Source organism: Heloderma suspectum, chromosome 3 (assembly GCF_057233095.1).
Source record: "Heloderma suspectum isolate Gila_16-S chromosome 3, 16-S_ref, whole genome shotgun sequence".
In the NCBI taxonomy this organism is placed as follows: Eukaryota; Metazoa; Chordata; class Lepidosauria; order Squamata; family Helodermatidae; genus Heloderma; species Heloderma suspectum.
The window spans coordinates 10,520,654-10,541,644 of record NC_139460.1 but is presented as its reverse complement, the minus strand read 5'-3'; the positions used below and the strand labels follow the sequence as shown (position 1 = coordinate 10,541,644).

At 45.5% G+C, this 20,991-nt stretch overlaps 1 protein-coding gene across 1 annotated transcript in view; it reads left to right on the top strand.

Moving 5' to 3' along the window:
* Nucleotides 1-18,908, top strand: part of LOC146349347 (teneurin-4-like) — a 35,745-nt gene extending 16,837 nt beyond the window's left edge. Inside the window, exons 3-5 of the mRNA XM_084845393.1 lie at nucleotides 430-558; nucleotides 11,336-11,542; nucleotides 18,781-18,908. Of these exons, the coding sequence (XP_084701519.1) occupies nucleotides 430-558; nucleotides 11,336-11,542; nucleotides 18,781-18,908 (464 nt within the window). The remainder of the gene's footprint in view (nucleotides 1-429; nucleotides 559-11,335; nucleotides 11,543-18,780) is intronic.
* The last annotated feature ends 2,083 nt before the right edge of the window (nucleotides 18,909-20,991 follow it).

Genomic DNA, 20,991 nt, shown 5'->3' with positions numbered 1-20,991 from the left:
AGTAGCAGCCATGATTGGTGTGTACTTTTACACCTTTAATTGAATTGCTACGTTGCCAGCTTCTTAATATAGATGTGGCGTGTTGTCCACTGAGGGACGAGGGTTTTGTCTACAGGACTCGCACAGACTCACTGAAGTGAGTCTCCTTCTGGTACTTCTCACAGCTTGATTGTATGACATATGGGGGGGGTTGGCAGGGGGGAGGTGTTACTTTTTCTACATGAAGCCTTGTGATGGGGGTTTGTCTTATTCCACCCCCACATTTTCTGTTTTAGTTTCAGTGAGTGAGGCCTATTACGCTTACTTTTGCCAATAATAAATATGCTACATGAGTGCGGGTTTTTTAAAGAAGAAAAGAAACACCCATTCGCAGCGTTTCCTTAGCCTGTTCTCAGGTGAATGTTACTAAGGGTATGTTCTGGTTGCTAGTCAACCCCGTCCCCTCTTCTCTGCCCTATAGAGATCAAGCTCTCACGGGTTTGGATCTTGACCTAGGATGGACAATCACAGCCCTCTGTCTAATTTCAAAAGCTTTCTGCAAGACCTCTGGAAAGGGTGGTATGTTTCTCCTCTGGCAGTCTGCTGGGCAGGGAGAAAGAAGGAACAAGAGAAGGGGAAAGAGAGAGAAGGAGTAACAGAGAGAGAGAGAGAGAAGGGAGTAGTTGCACCCACTTTTGGCTCTGGGCTCACCCACTGCTGGCATGCATATCCCGACAGATCACCCCCAAGGGAATGTGTGACCTTCAACCGAAAAAAGGTTCCCTACCCCTCACCTAGACGTTACTTGTGGATGAAATGGAGTTAAGTTTTGAGCAGTGGTGCAGGGGTTTACAGGGATGCAGTACGTGCACTTTTTTTATTATTTGCAAGGTGTTGACGTCATCGGCAGTGGAAGCTGATGGCTCCAGCTGTGAATCCATTCTGGGTTTCAGTCAGAAGCAGTCAGAACTCTAAATGACCTATCCAAGGTGCTGAACCCATTTTGCGGATAGGGTACAGCACTTTGGATAGCTCCTTTAGAGTTCTGGCTGGTCCTGACTGAAACCCGGCATGGATTTCCAGCCCCACCGAAATCGGAGCCACCAGCCTCCACTGGTCATCAGCCACCCGCCAACCCCCCAAGTCTTCCCTGTTCCCTCTGAGCTGCAATCCTCACAATAGCAGTGGGGGGATAGATTGTCCCAGCAAAAGTATATTGTTGTGAGCTATCCCTGTTTAATGCAAAGTACTTTGGGGTGGCTTGGTCTTGAATGGGCAATTAAGACCCATTAGCTTTACAAAAGACCTCCTGCTGGTGGAGATAAAACTGCTAGAACCTGTCTGTTGATGTGGATCAACGCAGCTGCTTACATTTTTGGATTCTCCTTGGGGGTGCAGCTACAGGGACTGTCATGATGAGACATTGCATGTCAAAATTTACCACTCTGCTGCTGGGTTTGAGTCAGTGTGGTGTACTGGTTAAAGCAACCTTCTCCAATCTGATGCCCACCAGTTGTTTTTGGACTTCAACTCCCATCAGCCCCAGCTAGTATGGCCAATGACCAGGTATGCTGGGAGTCATAGTCGAAAACATTTGGAGGGCACCAGGTTGGAGAAGTCTGAATTAGAATGGTGGACTAAGCGTAGGAGACTCAAGTTCAAATCCCCATCGTCTACAAAGGTCACTGGGTGACCTTGGGCGAAACACCATCTATTGGCCTAACCTACCTCCCAGGATTGTTATGAAGATAAAGTGGGAGGGAGCAACCACTTTTATATGCAATCATTTGTGTATTGGCCTCTGGCCAAACTCCTCCGCAGACATCAGCCTGTCTGTTAAAATAAGGGAATAAAGGTGAATTTGTTAATTTGCAAGTGAGCAGAAGAAAACAAAACAGAGTCTTCTCTGAAATTAAAAAGGGAAGGGAGCTTCTTCACAGCTAAATATCTTTCTTGCAGATTCTGAAAGCTGCTAACAAAATCACTTTCAGGATTTTATAGGGGAAATATTAGAGAAGATATACATTTGTGCTATGGGTAAGCGCAAAGTAGCACAACGGAATGAGTGAGTTTACCGGATATGTTTATCAGTCAATATTAATTGCTGACTGTATTGATAGAACTTATAGCCTTTATCTCTAGTCAATATGGAGTTTTATAAAGCTGCCATCAATAGCAGGTTTTATGGGGGCCATTAAAGCCAATTTTTCTCCCACGGAAGTTAACGTCGGCAGCTTTTGTTATGTTTCCTCATTAATTATGCAAAATAAATAATCAGTATTGAATTCTGATTCTATATATCCAGAGCCTTCTGGATAGTTTTATGGCTTGGTGCTTTTGAAGGTTTTTCTTTGTTTGGTTTGGTTTAAAGGGGAAGGCTGGGTTTTGTCTTCTTTCGTTTCAGATAATTAAAGAGAGCTTCGGCTATTGGGCGGTATAGAAATGAAATAAATAAATAAATAAATAAATAAATAAATAAATAAATATGGCTCTGCCCATTTGTTCATGACCCTCAGGCCTGGTTCACACATGCATTTGCATCACTTGATTTCTCGGCAGTTGATTGGCAACTGACTGCATGAACTGACTCCATCAAAAAGTCTTGTGCTGGAGGCTTAAGATGAGCCCTGCTGGGTCAGACCACAGGCCTATTTAGTCTAGCATTCTGTTCACAAAATGGCCAGCCAGATGTCTCTGAGAAACCCATATGTAGGACATGAACTCAACAGCACCCTCCCACTCGTGTTCCCAACAACTGGTACAACCGATACTGGAGGTAATATATAGCCATCATGACTAGTAGCCAGTGACAGCCTTCTCCTCTATGAATTTATCCAATCCTCTTTTAAAGCCATTCAAGTCGGTGGCCATCACTACGTCTTGCGACAGTGAATTCCACAGTTTGACTACGTGCCGGCTTCTATAGCACCTTTCTCTGTTTTCTTTCAATGCATCTGTCAGTAGGGGACAATTACGAATCCAAAAAAAAAAAAAAATGCATTGTAGTAATTAGCAGTGAAGGGATATACTTTGCAATACTAATATTATGATTCTTTCTTGATTAACCAAGCTGATAATCCACAGTTAATCTTTGCCTCCTTTTATGAGCACATTTCACTAAGCTGTATCCTAATTATTTCCTTTTTTGGCTTTGCATACTTTATCTGTTACCATAGATGGAACACTGTAATCAGTTTAGGAAATAAAGGGCGCAATCCGAACTTGGAGGGGACCTTCTCATCCACGCTCTGGCTGCCCTGCATTTGTGGCTAGAGATGGACGATTTCGGCCATATAGCCAGAGCAGCCTGGAGTTGGGAGAGGCCAGACGGCACATAGCAAGCGTCGTAATGGCTCTTCCGCCGTCCCCACCCCTCCCTGCTCCAGGAACTCCACCTTTCCCCCCGCTCCACGCTGCTCTTCTGAGCACGGACCCAGGGACAAACTGCACCTCCTACGAGGCAGGAGGGAGGCGGTTTTCTCAGAACCGTAAAATCCTATGGCAGTCTAGCCACTGTCTAGCGGCCATAGAGTTGCACCCTAAAGCAGGCGTTGTAAAGTATTTTCAGAAAACGTGTGCTCCTTCAAGTTTCTTTGCTGTTTCTTCTTCTTCTTCTTCTCCCTATATCTGCTGTAAGGAATAGTTAGTCACAAATCAACTCCCTGAGTTGATTAGGTTAGGAGAAATTCCCTGATTGGCCAATGAAACTGTGATGGATATGACACAAGAACTCACCTCCAACTCTGTTTTTTGAAAATAATAATGAGAGATGGGAAGATCTATCAAGTCCATTTCCGCAGACTTCTTTCTTTTCCAACCTTCAAGCCCATTCCATGTCTGTACTGCCCCAGGTTGTTGCTGTTTTCTGAAAAAAAGATTTGTACATATTTTTCTCACATTTTTCTAATGGACACATTAATGGATGCATGCCCCCCCCCCCTTGACTAAAGCAGGTTCATGCACATTTTACAGTGTTCGGGCACATTTTCTAAATGTGTAATTTAAATGTGTCAAATAGGAATGAATGAGAATGTCGTTCCTGTGCACAAATCATGAGAACACACACACACACCCTTCACAACCCTGAATATAAATGCAAGCAGGAACACAATTCTTGGGAATTTTTCACAATTTCCCAAACTTGTGTTTGCGTTTGAAAGTGTGCACTTGCACAAATGTGCACTTCTGAAAATGTGCATATGCACACATGTGCAATTGTGCAAGTGCACATATCTGCATTTTTGGAAGTGTGCATTCATGCAAATCCCCCCCCCCATCCGCATTTACATGCTTTACCCTATGGGGGAAAATGTGTATCTTTTCAATCGGGGAAAATTGCACACTTTTTAAAATGCACTTTTTTCCTGATCCAAAAGAAAAAAGACGCTCACGTTTGGGCACACAGGCAAGTCAAAACAACAAACTCGAATGTTGCATGTCCACCCATCCCTAGTTGTCAAACACTTTTTCCTCCCTTTTGTGGAACATGCTGCAAGCCTGGAAATGTATGGATTTCCCAATTGCAAATTGTGTCCATTTCTGCATTTGGTTCCAGGCGTTGTGGATTGGGTAAATCTCTAAGACGTGACTGAGCAAATTTCTCACCCTTCCATAATAACAAATGCACAGTTATTTGTAAAAGCAGACCAGTGTTTCCATTGCCATCATCTCTCAGGTGCCCATGGATGATACATACTGCCGAATAGCCACTGACAGAAGTAATGACAACCAAAACATCACTTTCCAGCACATGGCTAATGATTGACAGTCCCATCTAAGTGCGGAGCCAGCCCACCCACCCTGCTGGCATCTCAGTATTAAATGAATATTAAAATACCAGGCTCAACAGAGCATGAGATGCCAAGGGCCTTTATCCACGCCTTGGGATTAAAATATATATGAAAAAGATCTGCCAACAAGTGGTACAGCTGTCACATTTTGTACCTGTTTTTAGAAGCTGTATCCTGCGGCTGATCACATTTCAGTATGTGAGCTCCTTCTCCTTTGGATTGTATAGTAAATGTCAAAGCAGCACAATGAAGATCTCTCAAGATAAAGGGTAGAGAAGAGTATAATAATAATTACGATTTTGGCCAGTGTGTACTTGGACATATGGTTCCTCCAAAAGATCGTTCATTAGCCTTCAAAAGCAGACCAGCATCAAACCATACATCTTCTTAAAAGGCCCGGGTAATGTAGTGCATCTGTTAGCCTGCTCTCAGACATAAACCTTAGCATGGTTTTATAGCCTGGGCCATCTGCTTTCAAGCATCTCCCATTTCACAGGCCAGACACATATGTCTGCACATACTTACATGTACGTGTGCATGCACTGGATACAATTGTATTTCTCTCTCTCTCTCTCTCTCGCTGTCTCTCTCTCTCCCCCCTTTATAAACCATGAATGAGCCCACCACGATGGTTCTTTACAAAGACAGGGCTGGTTTTGCTCTTTGCTATGAGGCCTCCCCTCACCCCAAGCCCACGGTTATAGATCTTAAAGACCAGCCAAATGCGACAACATTAAGGGCTTGAGCACCCTGTTAAGTGGAAGCCATGAGACACTGTACAAATCTGTATATCACACATCTTTTATATCTAGTGTGAGCTCATTTTGTTAATCTGATCCTCAAAATCGGGCTACAGCAGTGCTGTGAGCTTGAATCCTTCTTGACAGCTGTTTCATCCATCAAAATGAGTCATATTATCCTTGCCTCTCTCTTCCCTTCTGCCTTTGTTTTCTCGTAGACTGTCAAACATTAGGAGTGCCCCACCCTTTAGCCATGTGCAAAGTACACTAGCTGTGCACCAAGGTTACATTGGCTTTCTGCACAACGAACGTAAAAACTGCGGATGGCATTCATATGCTGAGGCGTCTGGCCCACTTTGGCTTCTTTCATGCAGCTACACGAATGGTTAAAGATGTGGATATGTCGTCTGTGTGTTTGCGGAGAGAAAGACTCATGCAGCCCAGGTGTACAATGCACTTGCCATGTAAGCGCCTTGTGGCAGGGATCAAAGGGCCAAACTACACGCTACGTTCATTGTGTTGTGTGTAGCTGAAATGTGTGGTTTGTTTTACTCTAGTGCCGTTCTGTTGACTCCAACTGAGACTTCTTTCTTTTTCTTTTATAATCCCCCTGTGAGAGGAGGGGGAATTTCACGGGAAACTAGGTGGGTGGGAGTTTTAATCCTCCCCTCCCAGAGTATGCTGGTCCTGATCCAAATCAGGACGATGTGGTTACACTAGAGTAAAACAAAGCACAAGCCTCAGTTATAAGCTATGCCATTAGCCTGAGGCATTGGAGGCTGGTGATTCTGATGTCAGTGGGGCAGTGAATCCACTGCAGGCTTTGAACCTTGGATAGCTCCTTAGAGTTCTGACTGATTCTGACTGAAACTCGGGAGTGGATTCACCGCCCCACTGACATAGGAGCCACCAGCCTCCAGTGGCCTGAGACTCTTCTCTTGGGGCCCTGCCTTTGGACATAAGATGGATAGCATGACTGGGTAGACAGCATTTTCAATGGTGTCACTTAGCCTATATAATTCTCTCCCCAGGAAGATCTGTCTTGTGCTCACTTTGCTATCATTGGCCAGGCCTTTTAAGTCTCCCTCTTAGTCTATGAAAGATGTGGCAATGGCCACCAGCTTGGATGGTTTTAAAAGGAATTAGACAAAGTCATGGCTTCTAGTCATGATGGCTACATATATTACCTCCCGTATCAGAGGCAGTGTGCCTCTCAGTGCCAATTGCTGGGGAACATCAGCTAGAGAGTGCTGTTGTGGCTGGCTGATCACAGCGAGAACAGAATTCTGGAGTAGAATGGGTCCTTGGTCTGATCCAGCATGGGTCTTCTTACATCTCTCAATTTTACTAGCTTTACACAGGGATTGGCAACATTAAATTCACGGACTGTATGTAGCCCTTGATTCGGCATACCAAGTTGACAAATTTGGCAACAGCAATATTTGTGTGTGTGTGTGTGTGTGTGTGTTGCTTTTTGACCCTTTTAGTGACCCATACCACTACAAAGCTCTAAGGGCACAATCCTATCCATGTTTAGGTAGAATTAAGTCCTACAAGTCCCAGCATGCCCCAGCTTTTCTTGTTTTCAAAGAAGATGGAATTTTGTTTTCAATCCATATAACTTGAAATGGGCTTTCTTCTGCCACAGAGTGCACAGAGTGTGGGCTGAACGTCCAGGTAAATTTCAGAGAATGCTAGCCTTGCTTTGACTCTGTAAAGAAGTGACAGTGATGTATTAGTAGAGCATCTGGAATCCTAAGCATAAACAGGAATGTAATAGGACATGCTAGCATGGAGCTCTTGCGCAGAAGTGTTTGGACACTGTATGTCACAGCCAAAATTGCTTCTTTAATACAATTCTGCCTTGTTGTGTACTTGAAATTCTCTGACCTGGAAAAATGGTTATATGCTGAGTGTGCAACCAAGCCAAGTAAGGGACCTTTTCTGACTGGATGTCATGATTTGAACCTACAGTGGGTGACCAAGTGGTGACCCCACAACAGCCTTCCCCAACCTGGTGCCCTCTGGATATGTTGGACTGCACAATTCCTGTTACATTCCTGTTTATGCTTAGGAGTTGTAGTCCAACAAGTTGGGGATGTTAGGTGGGGATTCAGCACTGGTGTCCACCTTTGGCCAAAGGAGGGAACAGTGGCAACATGCCAGCCAAGGAAGCCTTCTTGCCCTCGTAGGTCTGAGAGGAGGATCAAATCATACTCATTCACCCCTCTAATATGGGAGAAGGGAGTGCCTTCTCCCATATCAACCTGCCCATTCATGGAGAATCACATGTGTGATGCTGGGAAATCCGTTCCGTTTAAGCCCAATGGATTTCTGCAGTGTTTCCAGTCAGGTGAGCAGGGACAGACTGCATTGGATGGGGGGGGGGAATTCCAGGAAAATGTTGTACAATTTATTGCACAAATTGTAATTTGCAGCCATTAAAAAACTGAAAATCTGTGCATTAGCTTGACTTGCTACAGAGTGGGTCTATGCCAGCAGAGGGAAACAGACTAGAATCTGCAGGGCCAACCGGAAAAATTCTGTCATGCTTCACCCCGCAAATGGAATCCTCTGACATCTCTTATCACAGATCAGGCCTCTTGATTGTCCCATTGCCTGCACAGGTAGCCTGGGAGGGCTTTCTCTATTGTGGTGCTCTGCCATTGGAATTCTCTCCCTACAGTCCCTGTGGAGCAACATCCTTGATGGTGTTTAGCCACTTGCTGGATATTTACCTCTATACACAGACATTTGCTGATTTTAATACCTAGCTTAGTTTTCTTCGTTGTTCTTTTTAATCTTTGTATTTTATTTTAATTGTCCTAATGCATTTTGTACAGTGCCCTGTGGTTTGATAATGAAGGTACATAGATATTTTAATTAAATATTTTAAATAAATATATAAATAAATAAGCTTCCGGGTCAGTCTTGTTCACTGGTCCAAGAAGCGAGGGATCTGAGGGAAAGGGCCCCACTGAGGGTGTCTTGTCCAAGCCCCCCCCCCTAAAAACAGCAGTACAGGAGCTGGCATCATCCTTGCCCCCACCCTCCCCTGCACAGCAGCTGGATCTGGTCCTAGTGACTCTTGTCTAACTACCATAAGAACATAAGAAGAGCCGTGCTGGATCAGACCAAGGGTCCATCTAGTCCAGCATTCTGTTCACACAGGGGCCAACCAGCTGTCGACCAGGAACCCACAATTAGGACACGAGCACAATAGCACCCTCCTACCCATGTTCCCCAGCAACTGGTGTACATACACTCACTGCCTCTGGTACTGGAGGTAGCACATAGCCATCAGGACTAGTTGCCATTGATAGCAAACTTGTAATTAAAAAAAACCAAAATAATATTTATTTATTTAATATATGTGTATACTGCTGGCCATATTTAGATATATCTCTAAGTGGGTTACAAGAAAAATAAATATTAAATAAATTATGATATACATTAAAATACATAATACTTGCTAAAACATTTATATAAAATGTTAATAAAAACATTAAAACCGATTAAAACCAATATAACACCATCATTACAAGCAAACAAACTGGGCAGCACACTCACTCTGGGAAGGCCTGGGTAAAGAAATGGAAATTTAATTGGTGCCTCTCATATACCAGCGAGGAGGTCATTCCAAAACGTGGGTGCTACCACAGAGAAGGCCCTGCTTCCTGGTTGTGGAGAGATGGCAATTTGCAGGTTGTGGTACAACCAGCAAGGTCTCCTCCGATGATCTCAATGATTTCACTGTATTAGGGAAGGCGAACTGCCAGGTATTTCTGTTTACCCTACAAATGCAGCTTCATTCATGGGAGTACATCCACAGTGCATTTACTCAGGACTTTTTAATGGAGCATATCCCCACCTAAGCCAGCTCAATTGCAGAAGCAACCTAAGCAGGTGTTTTGGGTGGTGGTTCCCAGTAGGTAAATGGCACTCCTTTCGGAAATGCGTGTTAGATGCGGAAGAGCGATAGTTACTGCCCGAAGAGCAAAGAGAGATGTATACTTCAAAGATGCTGCCCATCTCGGCTCTGCTGCTTCCCCACAGTTCTGCATTCTTTAAGGCTGGTCTTGTCAATATGCAAAAGCAGTTGTAGATTATCAATTAGCCCTACCTCATTCTGAGGTGATTTCTTAGACATGCTCAATATCATCGGCTCCAAACCAAAGAGTCGGCCAATAAACATGGAGTGTCGTTGACCTCTGGTGTAACCTCCGCACTTATCTGTGTGGCAAATCAGTGACTCGCACTGGAGCTAATTTGGAAACCGTTTGCTTTGAATGCATATTAATATGTCAAGCAGCCTTCCTGCAAGAATCCCATTTCAACAGGAAATGGAAGGAGACTTGCAGACTAACCCACAGGGCCGATACACCAGCACACGTGCCCTGAAAAAAGGCCACGCCATATAGGTTGTTGCCATTGCTGCTGCTGCTGCTGCTGTTAGATTTGTAAAGTGCCAACAGCAAGTAGAAGCTGTACAAAAGGATAAAGACAGAACCTGCCCTCCATCTGAACTGCACTCTTATGCACACTTATCTGGGAGGAACGCTTTTTTGTGCGCTTGCTGGAACACCCCAATGAGCCCAGTTTGGCCACTGCTCCCCCTCCCCTGCTATTGCCTCTGTTCTCTCCAACTCCTCGGTGATGGGGGAAGGGGTAGCAGGTGGCAGAGGGATCCTGTTCTTTGTAGCCGGGGCTCTGGGGGGCTCCACAGCAATGCAAGCCCCAAGCTCAAAGGTGTTTTTGCCACACTTGAATTGGGGTCGCCTTATTCAAGAAAGGGAGTTTGCATTTTGAGCTCCTCCTCTCAAACGTTCATCCCATCCCTACCTAAAAAAACAAACCTTTCCATTTTCAGTCCAATGGAGCCTGAATTAGAAAGATCCTCCTTCTGTGGGGCACCAATGGGCTAGTGAGGCAAACATGACAAGCCCTCCTTCCCCTCCAGTCCCTGGAACAGTTTTCCTACTTTAGGGAGGGGCTGTGACTCACTGCTACAGCAACTGCTTTGCATGCAAAAGGTCCCAGGTTTGATCCCCAGCATCTCCAGGTAGGGCTGGAAAAACTTCTGCCTGAAACCCTGGAGAGCTACGGTCAGTCAGGGCTTTTCGACACAAGGCTGTTAATCTGCTGCATCTATTTTCGGTTTCATCACAGAATTGAGATCCGAGCACTACACAAGAAGCATTTCCTTTCCTGCTTTTCCACTACATAACCTCTAGGTGGCACTGTGGTATTGCGGAATGGCACAAATACACAAGCAGAGACTGAGTTTTCTTTCCGCTATCAGAAATAATACCCATTTTCCCTGCTCTAAAAAAACACTTGCTGAAAGTGCTGTTTGCAAATAGAAACTGGAGGATCACGATGTCATCTAAAGAACCTGTAAACAGCCATGAGCAGGGAATGACACGTGCACAGTAATGCCTCATGTAGAAAAGCAAAGCATGTCGACAGTACTGGGCTAGATGGACCAATGGTCCAACTCAGTATAAGGCAGCTTCTATGTTCCCCGATGCGCTTTCTTCTAAGGGTTCTCCTTATAAAGAGAAAAATGGGTTTTTTTCCCTCTCTCTCTCTCTCTTTATAAAGCCAAGGGTAACGATTCATACATCTAAATGTCTATGGGCAGCATCCAACACTGCCTGCGCATCTCCACTGTTTATGTTGCACCAGCAAGACCCGCTGCTGGCACAATAGGAAGCTAGCGCTTCCTTGAGCAACCCTGGAAATGAGCTGAAATGCTCGTTTCCAGGACAGAGCAGATCAGCAGAGCTCTCTTCTGCTAGCTGTGCTGACCCCATTCCATTCCAGACACGAGAGCTTTGGCTCCTTTCCGGTTGCTTTCGAAAGCGATCCTCTCCCGTTGCGCCAGCAGTGGGCCCCGCTGCAGCATGCAGAGGCAGTCAGCCTGCCTGACTCATGAGGAGAGAGACAAGACTAGCTGCCGATCGCTGGATGCGCTCCCATTCTTGTTCCTCCTCATGCGATGTGACTCAGGGTGGTTCGACATCCTCCTGTGTAGCGTTTTACGCAAGTTGAGACAGTAGACATGAATCAGACCTGCACCGCAGGAAAACAAATCTTCAGCCAGAGCTCTTTAAATTGTCGCTGTTCTTCATTTCTCTCTTCACTGATACTTGCTACCATTGCTTTTGTGTAGTATTGCTACCTTCCATTTCCCCACTCTGCTGTTTTCCTTTGGTGGAGCATATCTATGCTTAAAAATTGCTTAGAACGTTCAACGCGGGGTGTGAGGAGCAAAACAATTTAAGGCATTAATACCTGCGTGATGTGGTGCTCATTTGGTGTCGTAGCTGAACATTAGGAGGCAGCATTATTTTAAAGAGCCAATTACCTCCCCCCCCCCTTTTTAAACGAGTATTGTACATTTGGAAAGTAATCAAGACGAGTTATAAAACCTAGATGATTATGAAGCTCAGAAACATTTTGCATATTAAGAGGGAAAGGGTATCCTTTTAATTGCATCCAAGCTCCCATCAACCAATAATTAGTTACTTTCTAAGCAATAAACATTACCTGAGAAGCAATAAAAGAGTGGGCAGAAAAGTTATTTGACAAACGGGAGGAAGGATGGTTTTATGGCTAAGATCTTCAGAGTCCTGAGGGCAATCTTTATTTCTGTAACATGTTTCCCTGGTGACCTTGGATGAGCTACAGGCCTGCCTCCATCTCACCTTTTTAATTCGATCCAAAGTGCTGATTTTAACCTTCAGTGCTCTAAATCAGAGGTGGGGAACCCAACTGACCACTCTCCACAGTAGTCCTTCCCTGGGGAAAAGTCACCGGGGTGTGGGGGAGTTGTGTTTGGTGCTGCTGGAATGCAATTGGAGCATCTTCAAGCAGCAGCACCAAACTGGTCATGTTTCCTCACCGGCCCTTCTGGGAAGTGGGAGGGGGGAGCTCCCTGAAAACACATGGGGTCTGGATGAAATTAGGAGGGGTGCATGTCTGGACCTTGGGTCGGTGGTCCTCCACCCCTCTTCATAGGATGTCATTTGGTTTATAAATCACAGGGTGGCAAAGCGTGTTGTTTGTTGTCGTTGTTTATGGATTATGGATTAAGTCTTTTTTTGACACCAAAACCTTGGCTGACTATGAGATGACCTCGGTTGCAAGAAACAGGGGAAGTGCCGCTTGATTTCCTCTTGATTTTCCTTGATGTCTCAATGGTTGTCAGTACCATCGTTGGTATCCTTCTGGTCTGGTGTGGCTATCTGAGTTGGAGGTTGGTGGGGCTGTTGTGTGGTGGTTCTCTTCATACTTGAATGTCCATTTCCAGAAGGTGGTACTGGGGGATTTCTGATGGGCCCTGTGTCATCTTCACTTCTGGGTCCTGCAGGGTTCCACCTTTATCTCCCATGCTATTCCACATCTAGATAAAGCAGTTGAGCGAGGCCATTTGGGGAATTTTAATGTGTTGTGATCAGTATGCTGACAACGTGCACCCCATTCATAAGATGAAGCTGTGGGTATGCCTGGCTGCAGAAATGGGCTGGAAGAGAGCTAACAAACTCATTTAGCTCCTCATTTTGTACCATATTTTATCTGGTTGGCTTTGCATTGTATTTTTATCATGTTGGGTTTTAGCTTTTTTTGCATTTTATTGTATTTTTGTTTTGAAAGAATTGTACAATGTATAGGGAACCTATTTTATAGGCAACTAAAGTTTAAAAGAATTAAACTTGATGTGTTGTTTTAGATTTTCTAGAAACTGTGGGCACAATCTAACCAATGTTAAGCACTTATATGCCCCATTGATTTCACGGGAAGAGAGTTAAGCACATGTTTAACATTTCTATTGAAAACAAAGGGACCTATAAATATTCAGTTTTGGATCTTGCTCTGTATATAGAGATTGTTTTAATCGTTGCTTCAAATGTCCTCCAGAAAACCTTGCCCACCATTAATATCTCATCATGAAACGCTTATTAGGGCTTCCTAAAAAAAAGTGGTATAAATAATTGTATATAATACAGGATGATGGAAAAAAAGTTTCTTTCTCTCTCTCTGTTTTAATAGACTTGCCCTTGAAATTCCTCTGAGCCTGCTCAATTTTTACCAGCTGTGGATCTGGCAATTACAGGGTTTGTGAACTCATTCCTTGTTTGGCAGGTTCGATTTGGAATTCGAGGTTAAACCACCCCTAGTTGAAACCATGTGACAGTCAGGCTGGCTTTTGCACCCAAAGCCACAGATACGGGCAAAGCAGGCTTTGGTCTAAATTCAGCCCAGGTTTCTCGGCTCTCACAGCAGTGTTGTTTTCTTTTGGACAAGCTGGTCTGAGTTTCAGGCCTGTAATTTTAATTTTCCCCCAAGCCCACAACAATGAACATCGTTCAGGTGAAAGTTTTTCTGGAGACAGAAATAGTAAGGAAAGATCTTCAAAGGGCTTACCAGAGTGGCCTTCACCTCTTCCGTGTGGGCAACCCACATCCAGCCCCTCAGATGCAAACCATGCCTGTGATCTAAGAAATGGTATGGAACTGTGCCTTTGTTCTAACGATACCCGGTAAATCGCACACAGACTTTTTCCAGCCGCCGCAATTCATCTGAAAGTGTGCGATGGGGCCTTGTCTTTTCTTTGCTCTGGCATTGGCAAAGGACTCTGAGAAAGTGGCAACTTATAGGCTTGCACTAGTTGTGAGCCATTCAACCCAGTGCAGCCCGATGTCAGGGTTGGATCGAAGCCCAGAGAGCCCCAAAGCAGTTCTGATTCGGAGGAAGAGATAGAAACCATGGGAGAGGAACCCGTGCGCTGTTCAGAGGTTCAGCCAGGACGAGAGCCCCTTCCGCTATACATTCCTGAGAGTGATAGTGACCCTGGCAGGGAGAGGGAGGTGCAACAGCAGTTTCTGGATGCTAGGTGCCAGCGCAGCATCAAGAGGGAGATGGCAGGCGCTGAGAGGAGGCGCTCAGCCCGCTTGGTGTGACGGCAACAGTGGCACCCCGATGCCTCTCTCCTCCTAGCCCATAAGTTCAGAGGTTTCCCACCTCCCCCTCCAAACAGAGATCAACTGATTCCTAAGGTTAGAACCCCCAAGTAGGCAGCTCTCTTAAGTCTCTCTCGTAGGATCAAGCAATTAGCATCTGTAAGCATCATTAGGTTGAATGGAAATAAAGCCTTGGAAAAGAGCCCTATTGTCTGCATGTTGATTCTGGCTACCTGAGGATTTCAGAAGGCAGCAGGGGTGACTGTCAGGGTGGACACGGAGCCCATAGAATCCCAGAGTAGTTCTGATTCTGAGGCGGAGCAGCCACTCCTGGGAGAGGAGCGCGCTCATCCTTCCCAGGGCCAACAGCTGGCAGAGATTCCTCCCACCGGCATTCCTGACATAGATAGCACTCCCGGGAGTGAGAGATCATGGGAAGAAGACTTGCTGGACGCGCGACGCCGATGCAGGGAGTGGCGCCAAATGGAGGGCAGGGAAAGGAGGCGTAGTGCCCAGTTGGCACGCAAACAACGGTTGCGCCCAGAGGATCCAAGGGAAAAGGGGAGGGACTCTCCCTTGCCCATAAGTTCAGGGTCTGCCAGTGATTCTCCTTCAAACGGGGACCAACTGTTCCAACTTAGGGCATAGGTACGCTGCTGCTCATAGCTAGTCGCTGATAGTAGAGTTGTTAAGTTGTAAAAAAGGAATAAAGCTTTGAAAAGAATCCCTTTGTCTGTGTCTGGACTTGGCTACTGGATTAGACTGAAAGAGGCTGCCAAGGAGCCCTTGACAGTGACCTCCCGACACCCATCATACTGGGAACAACACAATGTTCACTCATTTCCACACCCCGAAAATTGTCCTCCATGCCATATGATTCCTCCCACCGGGACATCAGAACATACAGTGTGTTTACTTAGCAGGGTAGTTGGCAAAAATCTAGGCCATAGTTCTAATTTGTGCTTCTGGGAAATGCAAAATGGGGAAAGAAGGGAGGGAGCAAGGAACCCATGGTAGTGGGGTTTAGGGGGCCATTGTGCATTGCTTGTTATATTCCCTGCCCCTCCTGATTTTTGTTTTATTTCTTAAGATTATTTTTGATGATGATGATGATGATGATTTTAACTGGGAAACTGGCATGCTGCAAAGCAAAGTGCTACCCTTTGGAACCATCTTCATTTGAACCAAAAGACTGGTTTTGTGTTTTGTAGCTCAAGCCTCATCTCTACTTTGTACTAAGGTTCTTGGGCAAGTTACTTTTCTTTTAGTCTTACCAGTTGCCTTCTGGGAAATGAATGTTTTGTGACTGGCCATGCCCAACATGGCAGTCATTTTTGAGAGAATCCAGCATTTTCTCAAAATTCGAAACGTGGCCACCAACTCAAAGAGGTTGGGGACCGTGCCCTAGCCAGTCAGGGATTACATAGCAGACTTGTCTACATAGCACCACTATAGACAATCAGATCTGGCTACATGGCAACATTTGCACCTCTCATAATGGGGGACTGGGAACCCATCCCTGCGTTGCCAAGGCAACCAGGCCCATAATCCTTGTCTTGCTGTGTTGCAGCGTTTTATTGCCCTCTCTTCCAGTGCAGTATATACACCCTGGTTGCCTTGACAACAGGGACACCCCCTCTCATGAAATGCCCACATCCTTTCAAGGGGAGCTGGTTGGATGGGGACATGAAAATGTTTGCAAAAACTGCATACTTGTTTCAACTCAACTCCAGCTTTAATGGAGAAGGTATCACACCAGATACGTATAACTGTAGGGAGACAGAAAAGGGATAACTTTTTAGAAAGGAGCCTACCATCTTCTGAAGTGTCTAGGGAAAAGAATGACAAACAAAAGTTCTCAACAATATCAAATGTGATTTTATACTCATGGTACATATTTGCTTGAGAAGAATGCAATACAGATCTATTGTATGGTTTACTGATAATGTAGTATATAAGTGCATATAATAAGGCTGGAGTATTCCGCTTGGTGCCATGGGCACCAGTTTGCCCACAGACACCCCTCTTGGTGCCTCCCTGACTTTCAACCCCTCCTGATTTTTATTTTATTTTTTAATTAAAAAATTAACTGGGAGGCTGGTTGGCTTGCTGCAAAGTGAAGGCCTGCCCTCCAGCACCATTTTTAATGGGGTTCAAAAGAGCGGTTTTGTGTTTTGGAGCTCCAACCCCACCGTGTACCGAGGCTCCTGGACAAGTTACTTTTCTTTTTAACTCACCAGCTTGGCTTCTGGGAAATGAGTGCTTTATGACAAGCCATGGCCAAAATGGCAGCCATTTTATGAAAGGGCAAGGTGCCCCCCATGGCAGCTATTTTGGCAGAGCACCAATAACACTCTCAAAATTCCAAGTGTGCTGACTGACCCAAAAAGTTTGGGGACCCTGTATGTTTAATGCTAATAAAGTTGTAAAGGGGCCACGGTGGCTTAGTGGTTAAGACGCTGAACTACAGACTGGAAGGTCGGCAGGTCAGCAGTTCGAGACCCGAGTGCCACTGCCGCGTGACAGAGTGAGCTCCCGTCTTCAGTCCCAGCTCCTGCGAACCTAGCAGTTCGAAAGCAAGATATTGCAAGTAGATAAATAGGTACCGCCTCGGCGGGAAAGGTAACAGCGTTCCGTGCACCTCGGTGTTCAGTCATGCCGGCCACATGACCACGGAAGCGTCTTCGGACAGTGCTGGCTCTTCGGCTTAGAAACGGGGATGAGCACCGCACCCTAGAGTCGGACACGACTGGTTGGGGACACCTTTGCCTTTAATAAAGTTGTAACCGTACCCACACGTACTTGGAGTAAGCTCCAGTGAATACAGTGGGTCTTACTTCCGAGTAAACATGCATAGGACAAGCTTGACTAAGACTGCTTGACAAATGATGAAAATAGGGCTCTAAGTAAATGTTAATGGTTCTTTTTTTCTTATTTATTTATGTATTTATTTATTTTATTGCATTTCTATCCTGCCTTTTTTCCTCTTGCAAGGAACCCAAGGCGGCTTACATTATCCTCCTCCTCTCCATTTTATCCTCACAACAACAACCCTGTGAGGTGGGCTGGGCTGAGAGTCTGCAACTGGCCCAAAGTCACCCAGTGAGCTTCCATGGCCAAGTGGGGACTAGAACCCGGATCTGACTCCCAGTCCAACACTCTAGCCACTACACCACACTGATGTCCACCACGCTTTTGTTATATGGGAATTATAATTTGTGATTGGTTTTCCTTTTCTCCAACTCTGATTTGACTACTCCTTAAGTTTAAAAACCCCAGACAAATCCGTCTTGTAGAAGACACTGTGGGTATGACCTCGAGGGTGCAATCCTATGCATGTATAGACAGAAAAAGATCCTACTACTCCCAGCATTCCCCAGCCATCATGGTGTAAACATGCATAGGATTGTGGCCTAAGAGAGCTAGTGTAGCATAGTGGCCAAGAGACTGAACAATGAAAGGGGTAAGTCTCCAGTTTGACTCTCTTCTCTGCCATGACTTCACTAGGTGGCCTTAGGTAAGCTGCTCCCTTTGAGTCTCACCACATCTGCAATATAGGGGATATTAATATTGACTTACCTTACAGGGTGAACCCTTTGAACATTTGAAAGCATTACACAAAATTATTATTGTTGTTATTTCACAGTATGACCTGCAAAAAAATGCAGTGCTGCAAGCTGCTGTCCAGGATTCCAGTCCATCCCCCCCACCTTTCCTTTTTCCACTTTATTTTTTGCCACTGAGCATGCTCAGTCCTCCCTGGATGGGGGCGGGGGGATCCTCTCTTAGGGTTTTTCCCCCTCCCCCTTGTATGTGGGTAGTACCGTTTTGGCTACATAACCAATAGCACTCAGTGCCTGAACATCTGAAGTACAGCGAATAACTAGTTCCGTTCAGAGGCAGTGCCAGATTTCAGATCTGGAACATGTAACATACTTCCTTGTACATAGAGCCTTTCAGCTTTGAGATACCAGGCCTTGCAAAGCAGGGATCAGGGGGGAAGAGACCCCAAGACACATGCTGCAATTCCCTGATAAATCTGCTCCTCACCATCAGTGCTTACATCCCTCTATTGTCTGTCCAGGTTTTTATCCTCCCGTTGAGACAAGCTGCATGCGACCAATGTTGTTTTTATTTTTAGCAATTTCAAAAGCCACAAACAGTTAGCTTTTTCTCTTAATGAGGGTTAATAAGGTGGAGCGTGAGAAAACCTGTCATAAAGCTATGTGGAGTAGGTCGATTTGAGCATTAAGGACCCCTTACCTGCAAAATATGTGATTCTCTTTGACCCTGTTATGCCTGTAGGTGATTTAAAGTCGGTAGCAACACCACCCCCACCCCCAAATCCACATACTGAACAAATTGCTAATAAGCTCATTTCTGCAAAAAGGTTCCAGTTGACAGCAGATGAAAAACTGAAGCTGTCCCTTTAGTGAGAATGAAAGCCCGTAAAGTTGTGGGTCTGTTTCAAAAATGGTAGCTTGTGGGGCCAAACCAGATGTGTGACAGCTTTCAGGCAATTAGTAATTACTGGCCCATTTCACATGTCAAAACAACCCATGGATTGTTTAACACACTGATTGTCAAATATGAGCTGGAGTAAGCAAGCGCATCACCTCTGGCATGCTCGTTGCTACCACTTTCAATTAACAACCTGTGGTCACCCCGTCAGTAGATGGTTAGTGTGACATCCAAACCCAGAAGCTCTGGGTTGATTAGGGGTTAAAGAACCCACAGTTCACCTACGGGAACTGGGTTCAGATCCCCACTCAGCCACGAAGCTCACTTGGTGACCTTGGGACAGTCTCAGCTTAGACTACTTCACAGGGTTGTTGTGAGAATAAACTCCCAAGGTTTCCGCTCTGAGCTCCTAAAAGGTAGGGACAGATACAAATGAATAAATAAAAAACAAATACATAAAAAATTAACTAGTTTAGAAAAAAGAGACAAACGACAGATGCATTTGAATCTGATTGGAAGTATTTTATTTTGTTTTGGTGTTGGGGAACATTAATTACAATGGATAATAACGACCGAGTCATTACAGTGGATGGAGTATTTGGTGTCGACCATGAAAACCTGGGTTCAAATTGTCACTCGGCCATGAAAACCCTTGGTACCCTTGCACCAGTCAAATTTTCTCAGCCGAACCCACCTCATAAGGTTGTTGTGAAGACAAAGTTTCATGTGAGTTGCCCCTGACCTTCACTGAGGAAGATGGGGTACATTTGTGTATGGCACTTCTGTGTAGTCACAATTATTAACTCTGTAATCTTTATGACTGTCATGAACAGCAGGCCAATATTATATTGGAGATAGAAGAGTGAGGCAGACAGAACAAATGGCTTCTTTGATATCATACAGTGAAGTAATGGCTGAGGGGTGAATAGGGATGTCGTGAGCCTCCATGCAGGGGATGGAGTCCAATGGACTCCACCCCCTGCTCAGCCTCCTGAACTCAGCTTGCTGCGCCCCCACCCGCTGAGCTGCATGAGCTGCTGGGGCTTATCCAATCCTGTCTGCAAGTGCCCGCAGCCAAGGCGCAAATGACGACTTGCTATTTTTTGTAAATCTTGTGCGTGATGGCTAGCACTTTCCAGCCGGCCATTGTGCACAAGATTTAATTCTTTAAAAAAACCAGTTGCTACAGGCACATGATTCAGCAGGGGGAGGATGCTTTCTCCCCCCCCCCCATCCCTGCTACATGAAAGCAGCAGCTTGATGGGAGGAGGGAGACGAGAGGGAAGCCCCTCTCGCCTTCCTCCTCCTGTCAAACCACTGTCCCCATGTAGTTGGCCTGGGATAGGAGGGGGAGACAGGAATGATCCTTTCTCTCCCCCTCATCCCAGCAACACAAAGGCAGCGGCTTGACAGGAAGAGGAAGGCAAGAGGGAAGCCCCTCTCGCCACCCTCCTCTCAGCAAGCCGCTGCCCCCACGTAACAAGCCTGGGATGGAAGGGGACAAAGGAATTATCCTTCCCCCACGCACACCCAGTACAAATATAGAGCCCCTTTTACGCAAGATGGGGCTTCGTATTTTCATAGATTTATTGTTGTGCACAGTGGTGTCTGGAAAGGGCCAGGTCTACAACATTAGAGACCTCTTAATGTTGTGGAAATGGCCCTTTCTGGCCACTGTTGTGCGCAACAGTAATCTATGAAAAAATAGAGCCCCACCTTGCGTAAAAGATGGCGGTTTGCTTAGAGGAGTGGGCAGCTGCAACGCACTCCTGGACAGCTCGCTGAGCTCTCTAGGGGCTCGCGCAGCCTCACTCACGTGGGTGGGCAACACTGGCGGCTGCTCAAGCGGCTGCCGAGCACAGACTGTAACAAGTTCGTCCATCCATAGGTGTGAATGATTGAGCTGTGGGCTTCTCAGTTCACAGCTACGATTTGAGCCATGTCATCAGTTTGATAAATAAAACATACCACAATACAGAAAAACATTGAGCGGGATTATATTGGCTTTCTTTGATTTGGCTTATGTCTGTTCCCAACATTTATTGTCTATTCCCA